Raw genomic sequence first — 16,928 nt, 5'->3', positions numbered from 1 at the left:
AGTAAGCATCGCTGCTGGCAACATAAAGGGGGAGAGGAAGCCCAAAGGAGCATGCGAAGAGAGCTGCCAAGGCCACGGAGGCCTCAGATCTGTCCAGATGCTTTTCTCCGAGACTCCCACTTCAAACATGTTTTGCTCACTTCTTGTCTCGGTGATCTATTGTCTAACAGGATTCCCACAAATGCAGCAGTTCAAAACATTTACTGGTTGTTTCTCTGGATCAGGCGTCTGGGCACAGCTGCAGTCAAGGCTTGGCCAGGGCATGGGGCTCATCTGAACAACCAGCTGGGCAAGGACCGCGGCTTCCAGGCTCCCATGGAGGGAGCTCCCCTCCTTGCAGACTGCTGGACCAGGGGCTCTGGTCTCCTGCTGGCTGTCAGCCTGAGGCTGTCCTAGCTCCTCACCTCTTTGACCCTCCAACCGGGGCAGCACACACGGAGCAGCTTGTTTCTCCAAAGCCAGTAACAGAGGGTCTCTCTCTGGACAGATGTCCTGACAGCAGAACAGATGCGATGTTCTGTAACGTGATCATGGAAGCCACATTTTGTCCTCTTTGCCTTATTGTGTTGCTTAGAAGTCACGGGTCTGGCCTGCGCTAGAAGATTCCTGGAGATGGGCACACCTGGTGGTGGCAGTTGTGGGAGCAACGCTCATCTGGAGGGTATTCAAATCCCCCTGCTCTGTAGACTGCAGCCCAGGCCCCGTGTCCCCCCACCCCACCCCACCCTCTTGGAAGCTCCAGTCCGGGTGTCTGAAGAGAAGCCTGGTTTGGCAGTGGGGATTTTCCTGGGGACCCTGGTAGGTTCTTCCCAGCCAGGCTTCCAGCTGGTGATGGAGAGCCCCGAACTGTTTTATTACCTGCCCCCCAACCCCTCACGGATGTGTCAAGGTGTTTTTCCGGTTAGACCCTTGAAGGCTGCTTCACCAGCCGCCTCACCACCCCCATTAGGAGTAACGGTTTTCTGATTCTAGATGAAGGTAATTAAGGCCAAACTATGGTATGTGGGCACGTGCTAGTGCTGCTAGGCCTCCTGGGACTGACCCCTGAGTTAAGGAAGGAGCCTAACAAGGACAGTACCCAGACCCAAAGCCCAGGTCCAGCTCCAGAACCCGAGAGCCCACCTCCAAGGAGAGGAACTTCCACTCCAGGAAGAGTTCAAGGTAAACTTCCTTTCCAGCCTCCAAGCACTCAGGAAGGAAGAAGATGGGACATAACGGGCAAGAGACACAAGGTATCCTACTCCAGACTCTGATGCTAACTCCTTACTCTTACTCGAAGGGCAGAGGACCCTTCATTCTAATCTTCTATGTCCCTCCTTACATGGTTTATTAGCCAGAACAGCTGTTTCCATAACAAAAACTGCAGCTTTCTTATCGAACCCTTGAGCACGGGAAGTGCTGGGGCCTTTAGTTTTTTGCTTCTGCGTGCCTGTTACACCCTTCCTATTTAAGGAGTGGTTCCCCCGGTGAGGTCTTGGGGGTAGGCAGGGGCCCCCTCCCACATTAAGCTAAAAATGTCCCAGTGCTCTTCTAGATACACCGGGGAGACGTTACTGGTTGTCTTAGAGCAACAAGACCCAATTCTCTTATTCTGCCTCATGTGACATCCTGGCACCGGACTTTAAATCTGGACACACGATCAGCAGTGGGAGGTGGCTGTGAGTCTAGCTGCGGCACCCTGGATGGCTTCGTGGCCATGCTGCCAAAAACAGGCTCATTTTTGACATACACGAGACAGAAGTAAAAATATTTATTTATCTTCGGAATCTGGTCCCACAAAAAGGCCAACACTTTTTCTTTCAGTTGTCTTGACCCTTCAAAAAATCGATCTTCAATTAAGAGGTAAAGTATGTTGGTAAAAAGCAAATTTCGAGGTGTGCTCAGATAAAATTATTTCTCATCAACCAGTAAAACAGGCAGCCCTAGTCTCCCAGTTCACTCAGAACTCCTTCCGTCGTGTACAGTCTCTGAAGGAGAAAAGAAAGTAAGAGGCTGTCTGCAAACAAGGCACTTCAGAAACCACACCAAGGAGAAAACCCAAGGCCCCTGGGAACCGCGCTGGGAGCCCGTGAGCCCAGAGAGCTGTCAGTGGACAGGACGGCTGGACCACCCACCGCCATGAGAACAGTGCCGGCTTTCCTGCCTGAGCAGCTTCCAGCACCTGCCTCAGCCCGCACTGCCCACGTGGTGACCAGGCAGCCAGGCCACTTAGCCAAGAAGGAACAACACTTTCTAAAGCTCAGAGCAGCTCCTATGGCGGATAGGGCGGGATGCTTTCCGAGGTCCCTGCTGGGACATCTTCCAGGAGCAGTCCCTTTTGCAAAGATGAGTTAGTGCAGATCAGCACGTTAGCAAAGCAATTAAAAAATTTTTAAAAGCTGGTTAATACTCTTGATTTCCCTCCTGATTATCTGCTCGAGCTGCAGCCTATAAACCTGCCAAAAATCAGGAAGGAATCCCCCCTCTGAAGGCACCATGAATGACGTGGCTACTGCCAACGAGCGTACAGAAGACCCTCCTCCTTCTGGCCAGTGATCACGGGACATCTGCAACCACTGAGAAGGGCCCAGTGAGGCCAGGTAGCACGCTTAAGCCCTTCTTTTGCTTTGGGGGCTTCTGTTTAATATGGGTCACGTGATGGAAGCAGCAGTCTCAGAGTCTCTCATGTCAAGAGATGGGCAGGGACAGGGATGCTGGGCTTTCCTCCTCAAGCCCTAGGGAACAGTGTGACACTGCACCCATTTACTGCCTAACACGCCAGTCTGTCCAAGTCAGCTGAGGAGAGGAGAGAGTCGTGCTCCAAACAGAGGCTGGCCGGGGAGTGCTTCGTCCTCCTTCCTTTGGCTCAGGTGACGTGGCTTCTTTCCAGAAATTGTATGAGGAAAAAGAGGGACTACACTCAGATCAGAACTGGACCCAGCCTGTACCTGGTGGAGTCTGGCTGGAAGTCGACCTGTAAAAGGAAAAAAGGGAAAGGTAGGAGAGTTCAGATGTTTGAAAATACAAAGTCAGTAAAATGAAGCTTCTCTCTGGGCAGAAAGAGCTCTAAGAAGTCAGTCCCTGAATGTTCTAGAGCAGGAGTCAGTAAACTATGGCCCAGGGACCAAATCTAGTCCTCTGTTTGTATAGTCATTGGCACAGAGACACGCCCACTCATTCACACACCATCTATGGATGCTTTTGAGCTACAAATCAAAACCAAGTAGAGACCATGAGGTCTATCAAGTTGAAACGATCTGTCTTTATAGTAAACACAGGTGCTGAGTCCTGTGCTACAGCCCATCCCCATAAACAAAGGTGCAGTCAGTTTTTAGTGTCTTTCCCCCTGGACTCCAAGGAAAGGCTTGAAGTTTTATTGAGGCAGAGAATGCAAGCGGGCCAAGGCCAGATCCAAGGTTAACTCTCAGTCCAGTGTCCAGGAGAGCTGGGGCGGGGTTAGGGAGTGTGGAGTGGAGGACGAAGGGGAGCAACTACTGGGGCAAGCAAAGGTGGCTGGAAGACCAGAAAGAGTTACAGCGCAGCCCCAGGTCACCTAGCAGTAGAGAGCAGCAAAAACCCTTCATGAAGCAAAGCCAGCCACCCAAAGCAGGCACTCTGGGGCTCTGCCCTCTGGCTGGCCAGAAAACATTCAAGTCTGAGCTGTAGCTCCAAGCACCAGAAAAAAAGCATCTGGAACAATCTCAGGTTTCTATGGACACAGCCCTGGCCCCAGTCCCACCACAAGAATGTGACCCTCTCCTCACCCTGTGGATTTGGTAAAGTCTCCCCAGATGTCGGTGGTGGCAGTCGTGGCAGGCCTGGGTTGCGGCCAAGATACAGTGGCCCCTCCTACTGACGTCCCCAAATCCGCCGGCAGGGAGAGAAGGAAAGGAGACACAGGAGTCAGAGATCTCTCTTTCTGGTCTTAGTGACCCTGAAATCAGTCTCATGATTCCAGGTGGCCGAGAAAGACACACAGAGACCCACTCTGGGACAAAAAACAAACAAATAAGCTGCCACATTTCTATCTGCTCATGAGCCCTTGAGGCCTCCTGGAGAAAAGTGGAAAACCACATACACACAAGGTGGAGGGCAGGGTGCCGGTGAAGACAAGTCACACATCATCCGTCACTCAGACTGACTCACTGACCAAGCTGAGGTCTTCAACCGCTTATGTTGGCAATCTGTTTAAAATTCACATGCTCCCGCCCTGGCTTCTTCTTCTTCTTCTTTTTTTTTTTTAAGATTTTATTTATTTATTTGACAAAGAACACAAGCAGGCAGAGAGACAGGTAGAGAGAGAGGAAAGGAAACAGGCTCCCTGCCGAGCAGAGAGCCTGATGCAGGGCTCGATCCCAGGACCCTGGGATCATGACTGGAGCCAAGGGCAGAGGCTTAACCCACTGAGCCACCCAAGCGCCCCATCCGCCCTGGCTTGTTGAATGGAAAATACCCCACAGAATGCAAGGTCATCCTCAATAAAGCCCTCAGTCCAGGGTCTGGATCGACTAGTTGAAGAAGTTATGCTCCAGACATGTGCCAAGGGCTGGGACCCAAACTGGTTAGGGTTTGGAGCAAGCCTTCCAGAAGAAGTAACACAGGGTGGTCTGTGTGCCCCTTCACCGAGGTGGGGGGCACCTGGGGCAGCCAGGCAGGCTTCTGCGCTCTTCCGGCACTGCCCTCCAGGCCGCTGTCCCTGCTGAGGGCTCTGTGTCCCCCTCTCTCCACCCTCCCACCAATTTGCTATTTCTAATCTGCTCTGGGCAGGGAGACCAGATAACAGCAGGGCCCTCAAGGATTTAGTTTTACAGCTCACCAAATGCCTGCCAAGTGCTTATAGTGAACTGTCCCATTCAGACCCATCACAGTCCCTGGGGGAAGACAGGCCAGGACCAACGGGGTGACTCAATGCACATCCCTCAAGTCGGTTTCCTTATCTCATGCGGGGGTTGGGGACGGTACAGTGACTACTTCACAGAACCAGCCTGGGCTGCAGCAGTCAGAACAGCGGCAAGCCTGGAGGAGGCCAGCACGTGGTGGTGATAACGACCGCATCAGTGGAACGAGACCTACCGAACACGAGCACTTAGTGCTTTAGGTATCGTTTGCAAGTGCTACACACAGATTAGCTCGCTGAACCCTCACAAGAAACCCACACTGTAGGTTATCATGACCCCCCTTCAGCCTAGAGATCAGAAAACCAAGACCCAGAGAAGCAGGCAATCAATCTTCTATCACACAATGGATAAGCCAGAACATGAACTCAGCCAGTCTGGTTTTAGAGGATATACTAAGTGTTCAACAAACAGTAGCTCTTCGTGGCTTATTATCTGACAGCATGCTGTCTGCAGACACACTGACTGCCTGTCTTGTACATTAGAACCTAAGCCCTTGGGGTGCCTGGGTGGCTTAGTGGGTTAAGCCTCTGCCTTCAGCTCAAATCATGATCTCAGGGTCCTGAGATCAAGCCTCACATCAGGCTCTCTGCTAAGCGGTGAGCCTGCTTCCCCCTCTCTCTCTGCCTGCCTCTCTGCCTACTTGTGATCTCTGTCAAATAAATAAAATCTTAAAAAAAAAAAAGAAAAGAAAAGAACATAAGCCCTTGGGGCGCCTGGATGGCCCAGTCAGTTGAGTGTCTACCTTTGGCTCAGGTCATGATCCTGGAGTCCTAGGATCGAGCCCCACATCGGGCTCCCTGCTCAGCCAGGAGTCTGCTTCCCCCTCTCTCTCTGCCTGCCTCTCTGCCTACTTGTGATCTCTGTCAAATAAATAAAATCTTAAAAAAAAAAAAGAAAAGAACATAAGCCCTTGGGGCGCCTGGATGGCCCAGTCAGTTGAGTGTCTACCTTTGGCTCAGGTCATGATCCTGGAGTCCTAGGATCGAGCCCCACATCGGGCTCCCTGCTCAGCCAGGAGTCTGCTTCTCCCTCTCCCTCTCCCCTGTGTGCATGAGCTCTCTCTCTAATAGATAAATAAAATCTTTTTTTTTTAAAAAATCACTAGAGCAGGGCACCTGGGCGGCTCAGGCATTAAGCATCTGCCTTTGGCTCATGTCATGATCCCAGGGCCCTGGGATTGAGCCCCACATCAGTTCCCTGCTCAGAGGGGAGTCTGCTTCTCTGTCTCCCTCTGCTGCTCCCCCTGCTTGTGCTAATACAAAAATTATTTTTAAAAAATAATGTAAGCCCTTGAGGGGCATCTGGGTGGCTCAGTTGGTTGTGTCCAACTCTTGCCTTTGGCTCAGGTCATGATCTCAGGGTATGAGATCAAGCCTCACATCGTGCTCTGAGTTCCGGGTGGAGTCTCCTTGAGATTCTCCCTCTCCCTCTGCACCCATCACTCTTGCTTCTCAAAATAAATACATAAAACCTTTAAAACAAACAAACAAACAAAAAAACTCCATAGGCTCTTGAGAGCAGGGACTTGGTGCTGTACCTGCAACATCCCCCAGGGCCTAAAACACTGCCTGGCGCGTAGCGGATACTCCGTATGGGCTGTTAAACATGCGCCAGCGACCAAGGGAAGGCCTGAGATAATGGTTCTCCCGCCGCGGTGAGGATCCAAACACCGTTAGGAACACAGATTCCTGTCCACGCTCCTGGCGATGCCAAGGCAGGTGGTCCCGTTATTCTGAGAAACGATGCTGGAAGAATGGTTCCTGGTACCAGGGCAGAGGCTGGCTGACCGCTACTCCTGCCCACTCCTGGGCTGGGAATTCCCCCAAAGGCTGAGGTTGGAAGCTGACCGCCAGATGGGGAAGCCTCTGTCCACACCCTTAAAAGGGAAAGAAAGCAGGCTTCCTGCCTAGATCCTGCTTCCTAGAACCTAGTGAGATCTGTGTGGAGAAACCAAGCTGGGATAATCACCCAGCCTGGGAAAGGCCTGGAACCTCAGCTAGGCTGGGTGGGTAGGGTCGGGGGCCAAGGAAAATGGGCTAGCTCCCCAGCACTACCGATGGCTGGTACTGGGCACTAAGTTCTGGAATCCTGGGATCACCAAAAGGCATTCCTTACACCTTAGAGCAAACACTAACACAGTGTGCTGGGGGAGTTGCCTCTCTACTTCCCAGCATCCCGAGGGCCTTACCAAGGAGCTTGCTCTAAATTAAATCCCTAACTTTACCTCCCACCACTCACTTGACTTACGATACATCCATTTCCCTACACACACCAGGTGTTTAAAAATTTGAGCCCTTCTCCTACTCTTCTGTCTGGAAGGCCAAGCGTCCCCTGCCCCAACCTCCTTCTCCAAGGCCCACCTCAATGCCACCTTTTCCACGGAGCCTCCCCACATCATCCTGGCTGGTCGTATGTGGACCCATTCATTCGGTCTCTGTGCCCTGGGCTCCTGTCTCCTAGATACGAGCAGAGCTTGTCTCTCTCTGTCACTTACTCATGTGACAACCACTGAGCAGCCTCTAAGAACCAGGTGCCCACACACTGATGATTTCACAGCAAATCAGTGTCACAGCAAACAGGCTGCAGCCCCCGCCTGGCAGGGGTAGACAGAGGCACTGAGCGGGGGATGTAGCAGGTATCAGAAAACAGAGGAACCCCTTACCCAGCCCGGGCAGGATCGGCTTCATGGTATCACAGACAGGTACCAAATGATGGACAACGTGAGTGAAGGCGGGAATGGCATGGGGCCCCAGCTGCTGGGGTGTGGGGGGGAGAGGAACCTGCAGGTGCAGCTTACTGACCTGAACTGGGACCAACTGCTGTCTGGACGAGTGATCCCCCCACAGACACCTGCTCCCCAGGGGGAGGGATCAGGGTGGAGGTTTTTCCCCCGGGGGGTGGGGGAAGCAGGCTCAGTCCTCCTGTGCTGGCAGGCCGTGCTCGGGGGGTCCCAGCTGCTCCTTCCTTCTTCTTCATGTTCTGAAGAGAGGCGAGGAATGCAAACCAGTCAGTTCTGCTGGGGACCCCTGCTTATCAGAAAACCCCACAAAGAGGGCCAAGGTGGCCCCCAAGCCCCAAACGTCTATATAACCAAAAGGTAATCAAGAGCCATCCAGCACTCTCACTGTTTTGAGTGGTGGTCAAGGCATCACAGTTCCAGAGTGATCCCAAATACGTCCCATCAGCTCTGGCTTCATTAAGCAGCAGGGAAATACAATTTAAAACTACAAATCAAAACGAGTGCTGTGGGGCGCCTGGGTGGCTCAGTGGACTAAAGCCTCTGCCTTCGGCTCAGGTCATGGTCCCAGGGTCCTGGGATCAAGCCCCACATCAGGCTCTCTGCTCGGCGGGGAGCCTGCTTCCTCCTCTCTCTCTGCCTATCATCTCTGCCTACTTGTGATCTCTGTCCGTCAAATAAATAAATAAAAATCTTAAAAAACAAAAAAACAAAAACGAGTGCTGGGTCATCACACACACACTGGAACAGCAGGGATGCAGACTGTCGGTACTGACAAGGGCGGGGAGCAGACAGAAGCCCCTCGCACAGCACTACCTGAACTGCTGACCCTGCAATTTCCTGCTGGAAACAGACCCCAAGGAAACATACTCATGGCACCAAAAGACATGCCCTTGGACGTCCATAGCCACACCATCTGGAATAGCTCCAAATTGGCAATTACCCAGTATCTACCATTGATTAAAGAATAACACTGGGGGAACCTGGGGCCCTCCGTCAGTTAAGCGTCTGGTTCTTGGTTTTAGCTCAGGTCGTGATCTCAGGTCGTGGGATCGAGCCTCCTGGGGGGATCTGTGCTCAGCAGGGAGTCTGCTGGAGAGGATCTCTCTCCCTCTGCCCCTCCCCACCTCGAATAAATCAATCAATCTTTAAATAAAAAACAAACCCACAAACAGTAACGCTATGACACATTCTCACAATGAAATACGCCACTGCAGTGACAATGGACAAACCACGAGCAACAAAACAAAGGCAGATTTTGTCTGAAAACAAAATCCAGGGCATTCAACATCAGGACGGTGGTGGCTCCGGCATGTGGACGGAACAGGAGACGGGCTTCCAGAATGCTGATAATCTCTGCTTCTTGACCTGGGGGCTAGTTTGCATGGGTCCATTTGGTTTTCAAAGATTCACTGAGTTCTGCATTTATGAGTGTGCATTTCCTGTATGTGTATCATACTTCCATAAAACATTAAAAAAAGGCGGGGGGGGCGGGTGTCTAGCTGGCTCAGCCGGTTAAGCATCTGACTTTGGCTCCGATCATGACCTCAGTGTCTTGGGATCGAGCCCTGCACTGGGCTCCCTGCTTCTCCCTTTCCTCTCCCCCTCTGTCCCTGCTCCTGCTCTCTCTTAAGTAAATAAATAAAATCTTTAAAAAAAAAAAAAAAGACAAAATTAAAAAACAAAAACCTGAGCACCGATGTGAGCCAGAAACCAGTGTAAGTTACGAAGATGAAGACAAGATTACCCACTTGCAGTCCAAGACCACAGCCCTGAAGCCAGAACCCTCAAAGGCCTCGGTGAGAGTCCACCTGGGCTGGTTATTTTCAGCTCTATGATCTGGGCAAGTCCCTTAAATTCTCTAAGCCTCAATTTCCTTGCCTGTAAAATGGGAGAATGTTTATTCGCGTAAGTGCCTAAAAACACTACCTGGCACACAGGTGATGCTCATTAAATGTTAGTTTCCTCCCAGCAAGAGAGGAGTCACACCCCGACCAGTCCACTGGACATGACCTGTATTTTCTGTTAAGGGCCAGTTAGCCAACGTCAAGGGTCCCAAATCATCACCAGCATGAAGCAGAAAAGAGGAGAAAGAGATAGTAAATAAAGGGAAGTAAAGAGGAAAAACATTATCTTAGGGTTACAAAGTTTCTTCAAAAAACATTCCCATGTGTCCTTGGATCCCCCAATCACTCCAACCCCACTGCCTGCAGTCAGGTGAGGACCCAGTCCGGACACCCAGCCTGCCCTACCTTTTCCCGTCCTCCACAGGAGCTAACACGCGGAAACCCAGAGGCAGGGCAGCTCAGGGTGAGACATGGGGCGTCAGGACACCCCCACCACCAGCAGAAGCTGCCCATGATTCCCAGCGCCCACCTCAATGCCTTCCTGTCCAGAGCCCTCCCTATTCTTCCTTGAGGAGCAAGGCCAGGACGCGGCTGACCCCCACTCTAACAGCCTGGTCAGGAACACCAGCTCTGGCGACAAGGGACTGATGCTTCTTCTCAACTCAGAGGCTTTGCACATGCTGTTCCCTCTGCTTGAACGGCCTTTGATCCCCCCTCCTTCCCCTTCCTTACAGGTCACTTTTTCTCGGAACCCTTCCTCGCTTCCCTTAACTACAGGCTGTGTGCCCCTCCTCTAGGTGCTCAAGGCGTCCCCTCCCCGGCTATGGTCGCATCTCGCCTCCGCCTTCTGTTTAACTCTGAGCTCCGCAAGGCCAGAGCTCTCTCGTTCACCCCCAGCACAGGACCTGGCAAAAGGCAGCTGATCCACAAACATCTACTCAACCGATGGAACTGAAGCTTAGGAAAAGGGCAGGCGGGCTCCGGGCCGGGGCTGGGGGCTGGCCAACAAAGCCAAGTGAGGTGGGACTCACCGCGATGTTGAGCTTGATGGTCTGGCCCTCTTTGAAGCCTAGGTCCAACTTGGGGCCCTGGTCTGGGTTCTGGGCCTGTTTCGCAAATTCACACTGCTGTTTCACCCACCTGGGGAGAGGACGGAAGAAAAAGGTGAGGAAGAGACCCGCTGCCCTGCATTCCACTCCCTCACGCCCCCTCCACCTGCCAACCGTCCGGGAAGAGGTTTTACATGGCAGAAAGAGCACACGCAGGCTTGGGAGCTGGGCCTGAATTCGAATCCTGATTCTGACACATAAGTGGCTGCGAGCAGATCAGTTCCTTCATCAACAAAATGGGATGACAGTTACGTATGTGTTAAACACAGCTCTGAAAATTCAGTGAGCTCATGCATGCAGACAAAGGTCCTCACACCGGTCTTCAGGAAATCGGAGAACTGGCCCTCTCCCCCCTAGCACTTGGCATGTGGACCAGGACAACATATCCACACCCCCCACACATAAGGACTCATAAGGTAGATGGTGAGACAAGACAGATGCCCAGGAAGAGGTGAGCAACACAAAGGTACCCTCCACCCCCCATTCGATACCCATCTAGCAGCCACCTGGGAAGGGACAGCAGGCCAGGGAAGAGCCAGGGGTGCCCACGTGAGTGGCTGCACACACACTAACTCGACGGCAGCCAGAGACGGAGGCCTGAAGGTGAGGGGAGCAGTTTTTCCTGCCCCGTCTTTCAGCTTTCGAAAGGACTCCCAGACAGTGGCCACCTGCCACCACTTATTGTATCACGGAGGAGCAGGCTCAGGAAGGCCCCAGGAGCCCCGCACGGACTCTGGCTCCTCTGGGGCCTGGTCAGGGGAGAGGTATGGCACCTCAGAGGCTAGGCTAGCTGACCAGAGAGATGGGCCTGCGGAAACGGAGAGGACTGGAAAGCAGAGAAGGCAGCCTGCCCGCCAGGAGCAGGGAGTCTCTCGGGGGCTCTGCGAGCAGACGAATCCCACACAAGCACCTAAGTATCCTAGGCTGGGAAACCATTCTGTCCCAGGAAAGCAGGGAAAGAGGCATGAGCACGGGTGTCTTGGAACCACTCACTTGAAGTGGTCCTGCAGCGCAACATTGAAGTCAAAGGCATCGCCTCGGTCCACGAAGCCAATTCCAATAAATGCCCGGCGCCCTGGGGGACAACACAGGATTAATCCCACTCGCCAGAGGCAAAGGAAACTCTTCTTACGAGGAGGAACCCCCGAGACCCACACGCACCGTTTCCATCTTCGATGCGGATAACGAAGTACCTGCTGGAATCCGTCACGCTCTCGACGGCCGTGCCAGGAAACTGATCCACTGGGGCCTGAGCAAAGAGCTCCCCTGGAAGCACAGGTTAGGGTGAGCCTGGAGGCCCCTTCCCGCCTGACATTTCTTTTTTTTTTTTTTAAGATTTTATTTATTTATTTGACAGAGAGAAATCACAAGCAGGCAGAGAGGCAGGCAGAGAGAGAGAGAGGAGGAAGCAGGCTCCCTGCTGAGCAGAGAGCCCGATGCGGGACTCGATCCCAGGACCCTGAGATCATGACCTGAGCCGAAGGCAGCGGCTTAACCCACTGAGCCACCCAGGCGCCCCCCGCCTGACATTTCTATCAAACCACTGCAGCCTTTTTCCTAAAAGGCATGGAAGGCAGCGAGGCAAACCTTACTCCAGGGTTCAAATCAAATCCATTCTGATGGAAGAGAGGACACAGACGTATAACCAAGCAAAGGTTTTAGTCAGGAGTGGCCTGCAGGTCAGATACAGCCCAAGGTTAGTATCCTTGATTTAAGTGCCAAACTCTTCAAAATCAAATTACATGCAAAATCATCCAGATTTCTGGTCTTCCCTGGCAATCAAACCTCTAGCGATGCTGGGACTCCATCCGCACAGGAGAGCTCGGCTGGAGCCCACCTGCCTGCACCGGAGGGCCCTAGTCCAGGAACAGCACCACCTCAGGAAAGGCCTGGAACCCGAGGCAGGACTGCAGAGAAGCTGCAGAACCCAGTGAAAGGGGCTTGAGGGCCCACAGAAGAACCTGAAGCAGGGTCGCCGGGGTGGCTCAGTCGGTTAAGTGCTGCCCTCGGCTCTGGTCATGATCCCAGGGTCCCAGGATCGAGCCCCACATCGGGCTCCTTGCTCAGCGGGGAGCCTGCTTCTCCTCTACCTGCCTCTTTCCTTGCTTGTGCTTTCTGTCTCTCTTTCTCTGACAAATAAATAAAATATTAACAAGAAGGAGGATCTGAAGCAGCTGAGACAGGACAAGAGGACCACCAGTTTTAAAAGAAGCCCCTGCCGAATGCATCTCTTGTCACTCCGGCACTCTAGGCCCCGGTGCGGTGCATGCCTTTGGGGGAATTCTGAACTCGTGTCGCTTCCACAGGTGGTGACCTCTGTCGGAGCTTCTGGCTCCTCTACTCAGTGCTGGGGTTCACAGGTGACTGTAATCAAGGCTCAGCTGAATCCAAACTGGCGGCCCTCGAGTCTGTCGCTTCTTGGTAATTTCTCCGTGCCCCCTACCCCAGCTTGGCCCTTGGGGATCTAGTACCCACCTGGATGCCTTTGGCCTAGAGCAGTGATTCTCAACCAGTGGTGGTTTTGCCCCCGCCCCCAACCAGGGACATGTGACAATGTGCAGAAACACTTTTGGTTTTTCACAGCTTGGGGGGTGCGACTGGCATCTGGTAGGCAGAGGCCAGAGATGTTGCTACATATCTGACATTTGACTTGACAGTCCCAACACTCCCCTGGCCCAGATGCCACTAGTCTTGGCCAAGAAGGAGCGCGGAGCGAGAGACAAGAGGACCCAGCAGGCCTGACCCGGAGACACAAGCATTCCTAGGGCGGCTCCTGCAGGGGAGGCTCAGCCCTGGGCAGCCGCTGTTCCACTAGGCAGGCACCTTAAGTCCATTCCCAAGGTCCCCAGGAAACAGCTGTTGCCATCCCTTGGGAGATCACCTGGAACACCCCGGAATTCTCAGGCCTCGTCACAGCAGCTGTTTTTTCAAACTCCTCTACAGCCAATACCCAGCCAGCGCCATGTTCCATACGCATCAATGCTCTGGTCACCTTGCAGTTCACAAAACAGTTGGATAAATGTGTGCTCACTTCGTATTTCCAGCAATCTTGTGAAGCAGGAGCTAATGTGATCCCCATTTCAAAAAGGAGGCCAAGGCACCAGCAGTCACATCGCTCGCCAAAGGTCCCACGGCTCAGACACAAGAGACTGCAGTTCTCAGAGGAAGCGGTTTTGCCTGTGGCGCTTTACAGCTGGTCCCACCCGGGAGAATCTCTTACACGTTAGAAAAATAAATGACCGAAGGCTGTAGCCCCCAACCGAGCAGCACCAAGCCCAACTCCGGCTCTGGGGGCTGGGGCTCTTTCAGGCTGCGGTGGCCTCCACAGCTCACCCGGAGGCCCTGGGGGCACATGACTTCCAGACAGATTTCCCCTAAGGTGACATCTGCCAGCTGACCCCAACACAGCCCAGCTTGGCTTGTCCTTTCACCAAAGAAACCGCTGAGTAGGACAACTTCCAGCACTTTCAGTTCATGGGCGTGGTCAGTCTGGGGAGTTACCATTCAGTTGATAAACAGAATTTCTGAGGAGGAAGCCTTGCTCAGCGGCACAGTGTTGTGCGTCTCCCCCTGGCCAAGCTGGTCTTAAAGGCAAACTCTGGGGCTTCCTACCTGAGACCAACTTGTCTGTCTCCTCTTCCTGGATTCCAAAATTAGTATATTCTTAAGGATGCCCCCCACCAAAGGCAGGTGTATGACAGGAAATGCACCCTTTTACACCTGGAGACCGGGCTTTCTACAATTAAAGGGGGGGGATGGAGGCGGCTTAGCGGGCCGCTGGGCCTTTGATTTGGAGGATCAGTTCCCGTGACCCGAGTGGACTCGCCAGGGCTGCTTCTCCCTTCACAAAGTAGGAGGCACAGCATCTCAGCCCCACAAGGGCCTCCCTGGCCTTTACCTGAGGTCCTGTCCTCCAGCTTGATGTAGGCCACCTGCCCTTTTGCAGTGATCCGCAGCCGGCCACTCCATGATGGCTGGTCCAGCTGCCACTCCGCGGCCCTACGGGGACAAAAACCATTGAGCCTCTGCTAGGGGGTCCTGCTCCTTTACTCCAGGGCTGGGGACGGGAATGGGAAGGGCATGTGGGCTGCCTGCGCAGGACCAGAGGCTGTCAGACTTTCTCCGAAAAGGACCATCCCATCTCTGTCACAACTACCCACTCTGCTGCTGTAGGGTGACAGCAGTGATACAGAGTACAGCAGCGTCTTGGTGCTTTATATATTCTATCTGAACGTCTGCTGCGGCGTGTGACTGTATTTCAGCGCAACTCTCTGGACACGAAAAACCTGAATTTCACGTAATTTTTGCATTAAGAGATATTCTTTTTAAATGTTCCCTAACTACTATTTAAAAATATAAAAACCATCCTTAGCCTGTGAGACATACAAAAACACAGTGGGTCGCAGTTTGCCGGCCCCAGTTCTAGACTACAGAGATTTTTCTCAGAAGCAGGACTTCCAGTTTTCTTTCAGTAAGAGCAGCAGCTCCTGGGCCTGCTGTTTAAGACACTGCCAGGCTGCAGTGGCGAGAGTGACCACCTGGGACCAGTGAGATGATCTTCGAGGAAAAGCAGAGAGCGAGCAATCATTAGCAGAAAGAGAAAAAGAAAGCAATTATACACCTGAGAAAAGTGAATCCAGGAAATTTAACCCCAAAGGTGTTCCAGGCCAAAAGAACCCCAGGAAACCGTGGACCTATCACGATAGCTTCTTTGGGGACTTTTAAAGTAGTAACTTCACATTTTACTTCTAAGAAGCAATTCAGTAAAATCCCCAAATAGCAAGAACTTTGGGTGTTTTCAAAGGCTCTTCCTGGAAGTCCCTAAGCAACACCATTAACTACAGACACAGGTCTTTTTGAGGACCACACAAATGCAGACTCTGGATTCACAAGTCAGCTGACTCCGTTTCAGTTCCTCCTACTGGGGCAACACAGGCCTCAGATCCAAGCTAACTGGAGCTCTCAGGGTCAAGGGCAGGGGCTGCCGGCTTCCTCTACGCCAAACCAGCCAGCGGGACACTTGGGAACCTCACTCTTGCGGGGACCAGGAGGGACAAAACCCATCCTACTGAAGGGGATCAGAGGAGGCTGACCATCCTGGGTTCGGTGTCCCTTCTCCAGTCTGATAACAGAAAGCGGATGTGTTTTTGGAACGGCTTCTCTTGTTGCTTTCAAACTACTTTCTAGTTACACCACGGATGTCACAGGTGTTCAAACAAGTAATCTGCTGTCTAGAAAATCAGCCAGGCGTCTGTGTTAACACACCTGGAGAGTAACAAGAAGCCAGATGATGTGGCCACTCCACCATCCTTGCGATGCCGGCCAATCCCGTATTTCCGAACCACGGAGACAAAAACATGGCCTTCCAAAGCGACTCCACCCCCACTCCAGGGGCACAAAATAGCCACAGACCAAGGTTGTCTGTAACAGGTACATCTCCCCTCCCCCACCTTTTCACAGATAATGCACAGGCTTGGTAACAAAATGCAAACAGCACCAAAAAAAGCATATGGCGAAAGGAAGTCTCCTTCCAACTCCCGCTGCCCTCCCGTAGCGCCCTTTCCTGCGTTCCCTTCCAGACCCTACAAGCATCTGTCTATCCGTCTCGGGTGAACGTTTCACCGGAGAAGCGCGATGCACTCCTCCCAACCGCCACCAGCTGTGATAAGGACTAAGGTTCGCGCGAAGGGAGCTGGGCAGGGAGGGGTCCCCGGGCTCTGGCCATCCGCCTACAGCTCCCTCAGACGGGTCCTTTTGGCGGGTTCTGAGCTGTTTTCCTGCCCCTGGGGATTTCCGCCCGTGATAGGACCCTCCCCCCCCCCACACACACCCCTTCAGGCTTTTCAAGGTTCCCCTCAAGGCCACCAGTTAGGGCTGAAAGAAAAGGGCTTGTGACACCACCACCCCGAACCACACTTAGGGGACCGGCTACGCACGGCTCCAAAGCCCTCCCCGCGCTGGAAGCCCCGTGCGCCGGCCTGACACAGCCCCAAGTCTGGGTCTCCCTCCTCGTTCTGGCCTCGAACTGGGAGAAGCCCCCGCATTACCTCCCGCCTCTCCCCTCAACCGGCCGGAGCCGTCCTCGGCTCCCATGGTGGGCGTGTCGGGCGGCGGGGAAGCGGTTAAATCGGGGTTAGCCTGGCCCGGCGGCAAGCGGTCACCTGTAACCACGGTTGGTGGCTCGCGGCGGGATGCGGTAGACGTGGACCTCCGGCTTGACACAGAGCACCGACTCGTACTCTCCCTCCTCCATCTCGACACCCGGAGCCCACCGGACTTCCGGCTCCTTCCTAGCCTCGGGGCCGGAAGCGGCTCGACTCTATGACCCGGCTCAGGCTAGAGCGGCAGCTTGCGAGCC

At 53.3% G+C, this 16,928-nt stretch overlaps 1 protein-coding gene across 7 annotated transcripts; it reads right to left on the bottom strand.

The window, feature by feature from the left end:
• Positions 1-1,717: 1,717 nt before the first annotated feature.
• NECAP2 (NECAP endocytosis associated 2) lies at positions 1,718-16,889 on the bottom strand. Of its 7 annotated transcripts, none has more exons than XM_013048587.2 (8): positions 16,732-16,887; positions 14,469-14,569; positions 11,732-11,836; positions 11,564-11,645; positions 10,493-10,601; positions 7,679-7,856; positions 3,744-3,831; positions 1,718-2,953 (listed from the first exon to the last, which is right to left on the bottom strand). In XM_013048587.2, exons 1-8 carry the CDS (start codon positions 16,821-16,823, stop codon positions 2,905-2,907), a joined length of 804 nt encoding a protein of 267 aa, XP_012904041.1. In that variant the 5' UTR covers positions 16,824-16,887; the 3' UTR covers positions 1,718-2,904. The 7 variants fall into 7 exon arrangements, 6 of the variants coding, with proteins under 6 accessions (XP_012904041.1, XP_004741433.1, XP_004741431.1 ...); XM_004741376.3 differs by having other exon boundaries at positions 3,744-3,828; positions 16,732-16,886; XM_004741374.3 differs by lacking the exon at positions 3,744-3,831.
• Between the last annotated feature and the right edge of the window lie 39 nt (positions 16,890-16,928).

Source organism: Mustela putorius, unplaced genomic scaffold (assembly GCF_011764305.1).
Source record: "Mustela putorius furo isolate JIRA1106 unplaced genomic scaffold, ASM1176430v1.1 tig00003853_pilon_pilon_pilon, whole genome shotgun sequence".
In the NCBI taxonomy this organism is placed as follows: domain Eukaryota; kingdom Metazoa; phylum Chordata; class Mammalia; order Carnivora; family Mustelidae; genus Mustela; species Mustela putorius.
Note: the sequence above shows the minus strand (reverse complement) of the source record. Positions and strands in the feature narration are given on the sequence as shown.

Bases quoted from the DNA above. Each gene is read 5' to 3' on its own strand.
- NECAP2 (XM_004741374.3), bottom strand. From the start codon at position 16,823: ATGGAGGAGGGAGAGTACGAGTCGGTGCTCTGTGTCAAGCCGGAGGTC. The intron at 11,646-11,731 runs GTGCGTGTGGGT...GTTGTCCCCCAG, and splicing joins CCGCATCGAAGATGGAAACG to GGCGCCGGGCATTTATTGGA. The intron at 2,954-7,678 runs GTCAGTAAGCTG...TTCCTTTTACAG, and splicing joins AGCAGTTGGTCCCAGTTCAG to GTCGACTTCCAGCCAGACTC.